The sequence below is a fragment of the Rousettus aegyptiacus genome, unplaced genomic scaffold (genome assembly GCF_014176215.1).
Source record: "Rousettus aegyptiacus isolate mRouAeg1 unplaced genomic scaffold, mRouAeg1.p scaffold_m13_p_12, whole genome shotgun sequence".
NCBI classification, from domain to species: domain Eukaryota; kingdom Metazoa; phylum Chordata; class Mammalia; order Chiroptera; family Pteropodidae; genus Rousettus; species Rousettus aegyptiacus.
In genome coordinates this window covers 36,520,186-36,533,555 of record NW_023416287.1, presented here as the reverse complement: position 1 = coordinate 36,533,555, position 13,370 = coordinate 36,520,186, and the positions used below count along the sequence as shown (strand labels likewise).

The 13,370-nt window shown below is 38.7% G+C and overlaps 1 protein-coding gene across 8 annotated transcripts in view; it reads right to left on the bottom strand.

Moving 5' to 3' along the window:
* The window catches only part of CFAP61 (cilia and flagella associated protein 61), a 274,276-nt gene that overhangs the window by 49,579 nt on the left and 211,327 nt on the right, over positions 1-13,370 (bottom strand). For 7 of the 8 annotated variants that reach the window (XM_036229710.1, XM_036229714.1, XM_036229717.1 and 4 more), the window contains 3 exons: positions 8,628-8,955; positions 7,209-7,300; positions 105-310 (listed from right to left, as the gene is read on the bottom strand). In XM_036229710.1, the coding sequence (XP_036085603.1) occupies positions 105-310; positions 7,209-7,300; positions 8,628-8,955 (626 nt within the window). Of the gene's footprint in view, positions 1-104; positions 311-7,208; positions 7,301-8,627; positions 8,956-13,370 lie in introns of those variants that run through there. The other variant, XM_016146169.2, reaches the window with a different exon arrangement.

Below are 13,370 nucleotides of genomic sequence, written 5' to 3'. Positions count from 1 at the left end.
CATGGATTACTGTTTTGCTACCTGGTGCATCACAAAACACACCCTTCATGCACAAGACACTATATATTGTATTTCCCCTTAGTAAAATGCCCTGTCCAACTTACCTGTACAGATCTGTGATCAGGTGGTCCTCATACCGAGCACACAGGTTGTTGAGGACTTGCTCATGCTGGCCAAACAACCGGATGTAGTTGGAGGTAGGAAAAGCCTCCTTAGAAAGGCATGTGATGGCTTCCACCATTTTATACTTGTTAATATGTATTCGGAAGTAAGTCCCATTTTTCACATTACCTGTTACTATTTCTGAGCCCTGGAGGGGAATGGATCAGAAAAACAATATTAGAAACATTTCTGAACATTGGGAACTTTATCATAGTCATTTCTTTTCCAAATATAGCAGACAGGTTGCATCTTATCACTTGTTGCAAATAACAATAATAGATATTTACTAAACACAAGAGAAGATAACAGTGTGTCCAGAACCACATGCTTGGACTTAATGACTAAATGTTCCTCAGGATATTTTAAACTGTGATTGCATTGTTCCACGTTTCTAAATTAGTTGCTAGGTTACAGCCAATTCTCTATTATTCAATACCTGGCACAGCTAAAACGTGGAACTGAGTTTATTCTCTTCTGTGAGGTGTGTTAAGATTTAATTTTCTTAGTATTTCACAGGATCATTTTGAGAAAAACCTTCTAGTCAAAAGTGATCACAAAGAATTTCAGCTTTTTAAAAGTTTACTTAAACAATGGAAACAAGTAAAAGGTGAACCCCTGACAGCTGGGTTTGGGAAGCATCCGCTCTTAGGAAAGGTATGTTTCCAGGAAGAAGGTTAAAGTTTATGAAATACACACATACTCTGCAGGCTACTTTTTAGTTTGTAAATTGCCAAGGCTTTATGTCCCCTAGAATCTAGCTAAAACTGCCATATAGACCCAGAGGACAAGGAAAGATACTGCTCTTTGCCATGTCACAACCACTTTTTCTATTTCAGCACCTAATGACTATCGATACACCAACCAGACACATGCTGACCACAGGCTCAGGCAACCAAGCTGGGAACCCGCAGCAGACAAACATGGGTTTTATTGGCGGTAGCTGAATCTGCACTTTACCCCTAGACTCTTTACTTAATCCATGGTAACACTCAATAAATCTTTCCTGAGTGCATATAGATTTAAGCTTTTGCTCTGGACTTGAATGTGGCATTTAGAAATCCAAGGCAAGTTGGACTACACTGATTCCAAACATTTACTTAGTCCTGAGCATCCCCTGGGGATTTTGTCTAAACAAGGACACACAGTTTAACTGGATTTTTAAATAAATTGAAGCAACTGGTAGGTGTTTGAACATCACATGGCAAAACCCTGAGGAGTCAGCTGATTATAAAGGCACAAGGTGAGGTTTACAGGAGGGATGTCAGGTAAATCTTGGGCCAGTCCCAAGCATGTGTAAGAAATTGGGCATTTAGGGGTGGGAGAGAGCACAAACAGCTTGGAAAAGAGGTTGGAGGATGGTAGCTCAAAGGAGGTACAAGTGGTCCATCATTCATAGAGACAGATAGATACAGAGAAGAAATCTACCTACATAGCAAAGGATTCAGAAAGAAATTCAGCAAAGTATTACCTAACAAACAATGGTAAATGCATGCAATGGGGGTAAACTATATTTTGTAACAGGGAAATAAATATGTTCACAGTATATTTTATGCTATAGAAGAGGCTTAAAAATGTGCAGTTCATCCCTTTTTTAAATCAACATTTTAACAAAATCTTAATTGTCATTTTCTATGGTTAGGAGACTGGATATTTTGTTGTTTCTCTTTCTGTTCATTTGATTATCTATAGTTTCTAAATTTTAAACAATGACTATCACTTCTAAAATGATAAAAAATAATTATTTTTAAATACTCTGGCTGTGCTATGGCAAGGAATCAGACTTTCGATGAGAAAATCAAGAGGGAGAGAAATGAAATAGAAAAAAAAAAAGCAAGGACAAAAGGAGGGAGGGAGGGAGGGAGGGAAGGGATGGAGGGGTCGGGGAGTCCAGTGTGGAAGGATGGGGCTTGTCAGGAGAAGAGTTTGGAATGAGCCAGTTTGAGCCACAGGCTGCAGTCTGTCTGGTCTCCTTATCCAATCATCCCCTACCCTTTGCTCTTGCCACAATTATTTCTCTAGTCCTAGATCACCTCATAGATTTTTCTCCTTCAGGTCTATTTTCTTAAGTTTGACTTCACAGACAGAGGAACAAACACAGCTGGGCTGGGCACTTGCCATCATGGAATAATCCCTGACATCAGCTTCACTTGGTAGCCCATCACAGCAAACACTATTTCTGAATTAAATACACATAGGCCTATGAGAGTGAAGAATGTGCTCTTCACATGTATTTCTAAGATTAAATACAAGATTTAAAGACCATTCGTTTTTGGTGCCAGCAGCTTTAGGCTTAGTCTCAGATCCTAGATGTGGGAGGTCCCCTCTAAGTTGGGATGCCTTGGTGGAAAAATTGAGTGAGTGTCTTGGTGGCAGGGTGGCTGGAGGTCCAGGAGAAGGGGCATGGTCAATAGCTCTGGTACAGTTTTAGCACCAAGTTTTTCTAGGCCTCACTGGAGAGCAGAATCAGCCATCCCACACGATCTTGGCATCAACTTCTTCTCTTTATGATTTCTTTATGCTGAGAAACTAAGGAAGGGAACCCAGGCACCAAAGGGCCGTACCTTGAGATCCACCCATGTGGGTGACAAAATTTTGATTTGGTAGAGTTTCACTAAATGATCCACCTTCTGCTCACAAGGACCCTGTGTTTAGGGAGGATAATTTGGCTAATGCTGAGCACCTCAAGACTCAGGCCACTGCGATGTGGAGCCCCGAGAGTTTGCTGGCTGAGAACAGGGGGCCTGAGCACATGTGCCTTCTGATGTCAGCCCATTCCAAAGAGGTGGTGTTGTCAGCACTGTTTTCAATGACTTCTTGTCATGGATCTGTTTGTTTGGGGTAGGGAGGCAGAGGTCTTATTTTTGAATTTAAAAATTGAATTATAATCTTTGGGTTGCCTCTGTATGTTTTAGCATATTTTAGCTATGAGGGCTTAAAGAATGCAGAAAGCAGCCACACTGTAAAGAAAGAAACGACATGTGTTATCATAGCCAATCTTAACTATTGAAGTAATTGTGTCCATTTAATAAGACCTGGCAGTGTGTTAACATGACCGGTGGGGGGTGAGGGCATTCTGGGAATTTGGAATGCGTCAAAATATTTTGCATTGACATTAAAGACAATTCACCTACAGATAGGATTCTCAGACATAGATTACCCTCGTAGGGCTGGGCAGACTTATCTAAATTTCTTAGGTCATTCCTGTACAATTACTGACAGATCAGGAAAATCCAGTGAAGTCTAGAATGCTTTCTGCTTCTCTTCGAAGAAAATCGCTCCACTAAAGACTTAAGGCAGCTTCCATCCCTGCTACCCCACAAGAGATTCTGGGGTATAGATGATGATATCACACACTTTCCAATTCTGTGGGATGTGTCTAGTTTTTACTCTAAGCATATACAAGTACATTGTTAGAAAATTTGGATCTTAAATTTAAGCTTGTAATGGAGTAATTAGTTCTGGTGTGTTTCTTTTTCATTCCCTTTTCCCTGAATACAATTATCCTTTCAAGCTCTTTTATGATTTTGACAAAGGTTGGAAAATGGCTCTGGACTTCATGCCAAATGAAAGACAGTATTAATCAGACTTGGTGTGCAAGAAACCAAGTTCCCAGCTCTTGTGATGAACACACAATTTTAAATTTAATGGTATCCAAAGCAGAATTTGTTGTGACAAATTTCTTTACTCTGTGGTGTATAAGCCAACAAAGCATGTGGACTAGAATCTGTAAATCAGTTTATTATGTAGATGACTTGGGGTCCCTTTTTCTTCCTTTTGTCAGGTTACCTCTCAGAGAGCTCATGAATTACTAAAGTAACTTCTTACTTAAATATTCCAATTCATGAGTGCTATAAAAGTCTGATAAGATTCATCTGTACAACATATACTATACAAATAGTAATTTAGTTTCTGCAGTGAAATATTGTTCCATGGGCTTCATCCTCGATCATCTGGCTATATTTAGGTAACTGCCTGACCATTTTGGCAACAGTTTTACTTAATCAAATTAATTCCAACCTCAAAAGACTGCCATGGAACCATGCTACATTTTTTTTTTTTCTTGGAGAATAAAATAGAAAAAAATCTGCTTAGAGCTTCTCTCCTAATTAAAAAAGAGGCCTACCTGGCAAAATGGTTAATTAAAGTCAGGGGTCCTGTTGAAAGACTGTCATGGTACCAGCCAAAGACTCTATTAAAGTTGCATTCTTATTAAAACTCTCTAAAAATCCCTTTTGGATCCTCCTCTAACTTTAGCCAAAAGTTCATAAATAAATGATGCTGCATGTAGGAAATCACACAGTGTCCTTAAAGAATCTGATTCTGTGTGAAACCAAGTCCAATGTTTTCTAGCTCTTGAATAAATTTAGCTCTAGTTATTTATATATAATGACCAAATACTCAGCCTTTGAATATGTCATCTGGGCTTCAATGGCAGATTGTATTCTTCAAAGATGGCCACGACGATATCCCCCATTCTGTATACTCTTCTACAGATTGACCTTGACACTCTTCCCATTGAGAGATGAACTCTATGTCCCCTCTCCTTGAATCCCAGTGGATGGTGACTGTCCCAGCTGAGAGTGTGAAGGAAGTAAATGCTGTGCAACTTTTGAGGCTGGGTCATAAAATGCAATACAGCTTCCATCTTGCTAGTGAGGACACTTACACTCAGAGCCCTGAGCTGTCACATAAGAAATCTGACTACTCTGAAGATGCCATGCTCTGAGGAAGCCCAGGACACAGACGGCCCAGGTGTAATGCTCTGGTCAGCCCTCCCTGTGTTTGAGTTATTCTAGCCCAGGTGAGTAATAAGCCTTCAGAGGATCTAACCATTGTATCACCCCTGACCTTCTAGTCTTCTGAGTGAAAGCTCCAGATATTGTGGAGTAGTGACAAGCCCTTCCCACTGGGGCCTGTCTGAATTCCTGACCCACGGAATCTGAGCATAATCAATAGGTTGCTTCATGCTGCTGTATTTTTTATGTAACAATAGAAACTGGAACATCATTTGCTACAATCCTTTATTTGTAAGAAATTTTTGCATCAGACCACATATATAAGACACACCTAAAAGAATCTGGGAGAGGCCCAAGGGGAATAAGTTTTGAACACAGAGCATTTGCCCTTTCCCTGGAAGAATTAGATTTCATTATTTATCTGGAATAATGATTAACAATATACACCACTGATTGGTCACCTGTTTTTTTTTCCCCTAAAAGGCAGTGTTACTTTATATATGATCCTTAATAATCCCAGAAATGCATAGAAGTTGAATAACTTGTTCAAAGTCCATGGGAAGTAGAGGGAAGAGCTGGGAGTCCAATCTCCTGAGGGGAGAAAGGCGAGGGGCCAGTAGTCTACAATTTGAGTCTGCCCCACTTTTGAGGAATTTTCCAATAGCTTCCACTTACATCTCATTGACCAGAACCTGCTACATGGCTGACCGTATTTACAAGGAAATCTGAGAAATGTGTTCAAGGTGTTCATATCATCGATACCAAAAATATTCAGGAGAAGAAAATGGGAACAGAAGTTAAATTGGCAACTTCCAGTGTCTACCTCATTATGTAAAAAGCAGACATGACATATCAAAAAGGAAACCCCAAATTGAGAACAAACACCAGTTTGGGTCTATCTGTCAAAGCATCTTATTTGAGAACCTTGCCAACTGACCAACCACATGTGTCCTTTCTGATTACCTTGAACCCAGGGGCATCCCCCTCATCACACTTCTGCATTTCCTGGATGATCCTCATGGTGTAATTCAGGGAGGGCAGGAGAACAACAGGGTTTGCATGGACTTTCCAGACCCTACACAATTTACTTGCTATGTTGCCATGAAGGTGGTTATTTTAGTTACCTATTGATAAATCATAGATCACCTCAAAACTTAGTGGCTTAATGTCCTTCAGTAGGTGAATGGAAAAATAAACTGTGGCACATTCAGATAGTGGAACATTATTCAGCACTAAAAAAGAAATGAGCTATCAAGCACGAAAAGACATGGAGGTAACAAATGCATATTACTAAATGAAAGAAACCAATCTGAAAAGGCTACATATTGTATGATTCCAACTATATGACATTCTGGACTAGGCAAAACTATGGAGTCAGTAAAAAGATGAGTGGTTGCCAGGGGTCAAAAGGGAGGGAGGGATGAATAGGCAGAGCATAGAGGATTCTTAGGGCAGTGAAACTACTCTGAAATATACTGTAATGGTAGATATATGTCATTATACATTTGTCTAAACTCATAGAATGTACAACATCAAGAGTGATCCCTAGTGTAAACTGCAGACTTTGGATGATATTGATGTGTCAATGAAGGTTCATCAATTGTAACAAATGTACCACTCTGGCTGGGGATGTTAATAATGGGGAGACAATGCATAAATGAGGGCAACAGTGTATGGGAAATCTCCGTACCTTTTTCTCTGAACCTAAAACTGCTCTAAAAGAACTTTTAAAAAAAACAGTGGCTCAAAACAACCATAAAATATTATTAACTTGGTCTCTGAGAGTCAGAAATTGGGAGTAGCTTAGCTGGGAGGTTCTGACTTAAGATATCTGATAAATTTTAGTCAAGATATTGGTGGGGCCTACATCATCTGAAAGCTTGACTGGGGCTGAAGGATTTACTTCCAAAGGAGCTCCCTGAAATGACTGACAGATTGCTAATAACTGGTGCAGGAATCCTCAATCCTTACCATATGGACCCCTCCAGTGAATTGCCTGGGAGACTTTACACCATGGCAGCAAGTGATCTGGGAGGATACAGGTTGGAAGCTGTAATGTCTTTCATTACCTAGCCTTGTAAGTCACATACTGTTGTTCCACAATATCTTTGGCTAAACAGGTCCCCCCTATTCAGTGTGGGCAGGGACCACACAAAAGTGTGACTACCTGTGGCAGGAGTCATTGAGAGCCATCTCAGGGGTGAGCTACCATGGGCTTTCTGATACACTGAAGACTCTGAAGAGAGTTTCACCCCCTGTAAACAAAGTGTTATATTTGAAAGTAAAATGAAATTCAGGCATAATACTTACAAAATCAGGCTGGGCCATTTGTACCTCCAAGGGAGTTGGAATGGCAGGCTTGGCAATATGCAGGTAATGGTAAGACCCGGGAAGAATGCCTCCTAGAAGAAATGGCAAGTTTTCCACATTTTAATTTAGTTGTTAATGAAATAGGTAAGAGAGCTTATATCTGTATGACAGGATAAATGGAGATGCCTACAATGGTGTATGCTACTCAAACTTTCACACTAAAGTACTGCTATTAGCAAAGAACTTGCTGGGATGGTTAGGCTTTACTTAATACAATCAATGTGAATGTGCCATTATGCCCCCATAACATAGACAATGATGCTCCAAGAAAATGTGCCAAGCTGATTCTGTGTATTCTGTGATTTCTCATAACTCCTGTCACTCTACCCTATACCTGCCAAAGCCAGACCAAGACCTTTAGAGGCTTTATATATTGCAATGGTTTTCTCATTCCCCATCCCTCCTCCAATATGCAACCAAAAATTTAATGAGTGAATATTATAAAGAAAATTAACAAATTTCTTGTTCAATGCTTTAGAAAATTATAGTTACAGAAGTATGAGCCTGAACTTGCTTTGATCTCTAACGCCTATCTCTTCTCTTCCTTTCCCATAGCCGCCACCATTCTTAAGGTCTTATCCAGAATGAGAAGCCAAGAAGGACTTCTCTGAGGCCACTTAGATAGGTATAAAAAGACAAGGACTGGAATATAAAGCTTTTGTCTCTTTAGGCTGATGTTCTATTTACTCGCTTAGGGCCAATGGACACGCTAGGGGTCTATGGATGGCTTCGGGGTTAGTCCTTCAACCTCTTGGAAGTGAACAAACAATTTTGTAAATACACACATTTTTCTGGTAGAAGGTCTACAACACTCAAAGACATTATTTTCAAAAGTATCTCCCACCTCCCAAACATAAAGAAATCCTGTATTACTCATACGATGATCTCCTTAGGGATCAATAAGGCTTAGTGGATGAACGTGGGCTGTTTTACAGCTGCAAACAATTTGCCTTATCCATCCAGATAGAAGCCTAAGGCCTGGGATACTTGTAAGGGTCTCTTTATCTCTGAACTTATAAAGTGATATTGAAAGTTTAGTAAGATATCAGGGCATCGATATCTGGGAAAGTTATGATCATACCCCAGTCTGTTTATATGTAAAATAGTACCACAGTTATTATATAGCCCGTAATAAATGCTCAAAATGCAAAGGACCACAATAATAATAATGCCAGGTCCATATAAATGATTAAAAAATGCGAGAGAGCCATCCTCTGTTTCTGTGCAAACCCACCGAGGGGTAGAGCAGTCTCTTCACTACGCCTAAGAGAAACATGGAGGGCTATCCTGAGCACTGACCCAAAACCAACTGGTGGCTTCATCAGAGGGAAGAATAATATACTAGTGCCTATTACACACCTTGAATCTTGGCTCCCTTGTACATGGGGATGAGTCGGTCGAGATCAGCTGGAGGCTCAGTCATAGGCTCGAGGGTTGGATCAAAGAGACTGAGCATAGCTGCTGCCAATTGGAAGCCAATTTCTTTGGAATTGAAATTGCTGTGAGTCCACTCATTTGAGTAATATCTATTGGAGAATTTGGTGAGGGAGCCGGCAGCTCTGATGGCTATGTCATTGGTGTGGAAGTTTGTGTCAATCACTAGTCGACCATCATAGACAAGACATGCATCATTGATTGCTTTAAATGTTTCATAATCTACATTCTTCTCACTGAAGCTAAAGAATGCCTACAAAGTGAACAATCACATTATTACTCAGTTATCACTTTTTACCCTCCCAAGAATGTGAACGGTCTCCAGGGCACTTTATTATTTTGGACAAACACAAAAAATATAAATCTACTAAAGTTTGTTACATTGATGTATGTGTGTGTGTGTATGTGTGAGAAAGAGAGAGAGAGAGAGAGAGAGAAGGGGGAGAGAAAGGGAGAGAGACACTCCTTTTGGTATGAAGAACAAATTAAGATCACCCAATGTCACTCTCTTTTAATCACTTGATCTAGATATCTAGTAAAGAGAAGAAAGCCAAGTGATAAAACATCAACCACAATTTTTTTTTTCCTTCACAAGGGTGTTTACATTCACAGAGATACCACTTTCCTCCCATTCTCCTACATTTTGAATAGCTCTATGTCAGCTTCCTTCTACCTTCCTCTTCCTGTGCCTGACACTTAGGTCTCTCTAGGCTCCTTTTGGGGTCACCTCATCCAATCTTGAGTCTTCAGATTGCCTAACACTGGCCTTTGAGATCCAAAAGGCCTGTCCCTGCAATATGCCCCATCAGCCTCAGCATCTACCAAGTCTAATCTCTTCCCTCAGTGCTTCCTACCCTAGTACCACACACAGTCATTCAATAAGTATTTTACAGGGTACCTGCCATATGTTAGGCACAACCCCCTCTACATGCTCTTTAGAAGTGATCTGTATGCCTCTTCCGTTCTTTGCCCAAATTTCAATGCTTTCTCATGCTCATCTGAACATTTTTTTCTATGTTGATGTTGAAAGTCAATAAAGCAATCCAAGTTAGTTGTTTTTAAGTCTTCATTTGTTGTTGAAGTAGTAAAGTTCAATCATTTTTTTTTACCTAATGTAGTTTGCCACCTTATTAAAAGTATGCCAAAAAATAAACATATGGTATGGATCCTCATCATGGCCACATCCCTGCTTCCTTTAAATGCCTGCATTACTAACCTTACTTGCCCCACTCTGTACAAAAATCAGTTGTTCTGGGCCAAAACTAACCCCTTCTAAATCCCTTCCCCACACCCACGAATAGTACATGAATGATGAATGATCCCATGGTAGTGATGAGTCATGAATAGCTTTATAAATTTAAATCTAAATTAGATAAAATTAAACAAAATTTAAAATCCAGATCTCAGTTGTAGTAGCCTACTTCAAATGCTCAAAAGCTGCAGGTTGTTAGTTGCTGCCATATTGGACAGTGCAGGTATAAACTATTTCCGTCATCACAGAAAGTTTTATTGGACAGCACTGGACTCAGATTCATCAGCTCTGTGACGTCCTTTTTCTCCTTCAGGGAGCCAACAGCTATGTAACCCCATCCTAGGCAGCTTATTTCTTTTGAATTTCCTTTAAATTCTTTCTGTTTTGTAACTCTTGCTCAGTGACCAAAGAAAAATATATTTCTTTGAGTCTCTCTCTGACTCTGAATCTTTCTGACCCCCTATTCCTTTTCTTCTCCTACACTCCTTTCCCACCTGTACAAAAATAGATTTCCCACTCATAAAGATATGGAAAGCCATTTGATTTGAATTAAAATTGTTCATAAAAAAACAGTACCATTAACCTCTTGAGCCACTGAAAATGCTCAAAGTTTTCTTCATCATCTTCACAAAAGTTCCTCTCCCTACTCAGTTTTTTTCCTAATTAAACCTACTTTTTGTTAGTAGCACATTAAATCTATTAGTTCTTGTCTTCCTGGGTTTTAAAGATTACTACTGTTGCAATAGTATAGGCATTCACAATTTGGTTACAGTTGGGGTTTCTTAGGAGTTTGTGGACTAGATGGAAAAGCAAATGTAACACTGTTCATGCATTCTAAGTTACAGACCTCTCAAATATAATTCATGTACTCCTGTAATGCCAACCAAATATTACTGCATAACATATGAAGTAGAAACATCTGGCCACTCTGATGTTCTGATTAGGGAGAGCAAACTTTCCTGGTTAGCAGATCGAGTCAATGATCTGACAAACTTTATTCATAATGCATTCTGACAAATACTTTTAAAAACTTTTTTTATTCAGCTTATTTAAACTAAAAACACAAACAGTTCACTACTTTCTCCCACCCCCATTCCCCATCTCTTGCAATCTGTTCTCTGTAGCTATGAATTTGTTTTACCTTTCCCAAGATGTCACATATAAGATAAATCATACTGTGTTTATCTTTCTCTGTGTGAATTATTTCACTTTGAATAATGCTCCTAAGGTCCATCCATGTTGTCACAAATGGCAAGATTCCATTCCTTTTTTTGGGCAAATAATATCCCATTATATATCACAATTTCTTTATCATTCATCCACTGATGGACACTTTGATTGTTTCTATATCTTGGCTACTGTAAATAATACTACAATGAATATGGGGGTGCATGTATCTTTTTGGATTAGTGTTTTATTTTCCAGATAAACACCCAGAGGTGGAATTGCTGAATAATATGGTATTTTCCATTGTTATAGGAACCTCAGTACTGTTTTCCATAGTGGCTATACTAATTTATATTCCTATCAACAGTGCACAAAGTTTCCCTTTTCTCTACATCCTCACCAACACTTATTATTTCTTGTCTTTTTGATAATAGGCATTCTAACAGGTGTGAAGTGATGTCTTGTTGTGATTTTTAAATTACATTTCTCTAATAACATTGAGCATCTTTTCATGTACTATCTTTTCATGTTGGCCACCTATCTGCCTTCTTTGGAAAAATGTCTATTCAGATCAGCCCATTTTCTAATCAAAAATTTTTCTTGCTATTTAGTTGTATGAGTTTTTATATGTTTTGGATATTAGCCCCTTATCAGAAGTATGATTTGTAATTATTTTCTCCCATTCGGTAGGTTGCCTTTTCATTTTGTTAATGATTTCCTTTGCTGTGCAGAAGCTTTTTAATTTGATGTAGTCCCATTTGTTTATTTTTGTTTTTGTTGTTTTTGTTTTTGGTGTTGGATTAAAAAAATTATTGCCAAGACCTATGTCAAAAACTTACTGCCTTTGTTTTCTTTTAGGAGCTTTATGATTCAGGTCTTACATTTAAGTCTTTAATCTATTTTGAGTTCATATTTGTAAGATAGTGGTCCAGCGTCATTCTTCTGCATGTGGCTGTCCCATTTTCCCAATGCCATTTATTAAAAAGATTGTCCTTTCCTCATTATATATTCTTGGCTCCTTTGTCATAAATTAATTGACCATCTATGTGTGGGTTTATTTCTGAGCTCTATATTCTGTTGCATTGATGTATGTGTCTGTTTTATGCCAACACTCTACTGTTTTAATTACTATAGCTTTGTAATATAATCTGAAATCAGGTAGCATGATGCTTCCATTTTTTTCCTTCTTTCTCAAGATTGTTTTGGCTAGTCAGGGTGTTTTGTGGTTCTTTACAAATTTTAGTATTGTTATATTTCTGTTAAAAATGTCATTGGAATTCTGTTAGAGATTGCATTGAGTCTATATATTGCTTTGGGTAGCATGAGCATTTTAACAATATTAAAATTTCCAATCCATGAGCATGGAATATTTTTCCATTTATTTGTGTCTTCAATTTCTTTCATTAATGTCTTACAGTTTTCAATGTACAGGTCTTTCACCTCCTTGGCTAAATTTATTCCTACTTATTTTATTCTTTCTGATGCACTTGTAAATGGGATTGCTCTCTTAATTTCTCTGTCTGATAGTTTGTTATTAGTGTAAAGAAATGCAGCAGATTTTTGCATATTGCTTTTGTATCCTGCAACTTTACTGAATTCATTTATTAGTTCTAAGAATATTTTGACGAAGTCTTTAGGGTTTTCTATATATAATATCATGTCATCTGCAAATAGGGACAGTTTTACTTCTTCCTTTCAAATTTGGATGCCTTTTCTTTCTTTTTCTTGCCTTATTGTTCTGGCTAGGACTTCTAATACTCTGTTGAATAAAAGTGAGAAGGATGGATATCCCTGTCTTGTTTCTGATCTTAGAGGAAAAGCTTTCAGCTTTTCACCATTGAGTATGATGTTAGCTGGGGGCAGACAAACGCTGTTTGTGCAGGGGCCCAGGAATACCTTGGTGAAAAGGATAAACATGGATAGTACAATCTAATCGGAGAGACAGATGCCAAGGAAATCACCTCACAGATAAGCAGAGGATTTCAGACTGTAATGCATGCTGTGTAGAAAAGGAAGATACTACCTCAAGAGCCAACATACCTGGTTCAAAGCTGGACCATCTACTGGGAGCCCAGGAGGCACTACTACTAAACCAGATGTGGCAAGGACTAATGTAGGGCCAATGTAAATGTGACGAGATGATCACTCCAGTAATATGGCAGAGCTGACTTTAAGAAAGGGAGATTATGCTTAGTGGGTCTGAGCTAGTCAGGTAAGCCCTTAAAAAGGGACCAGGCTTTTCCTAAAGA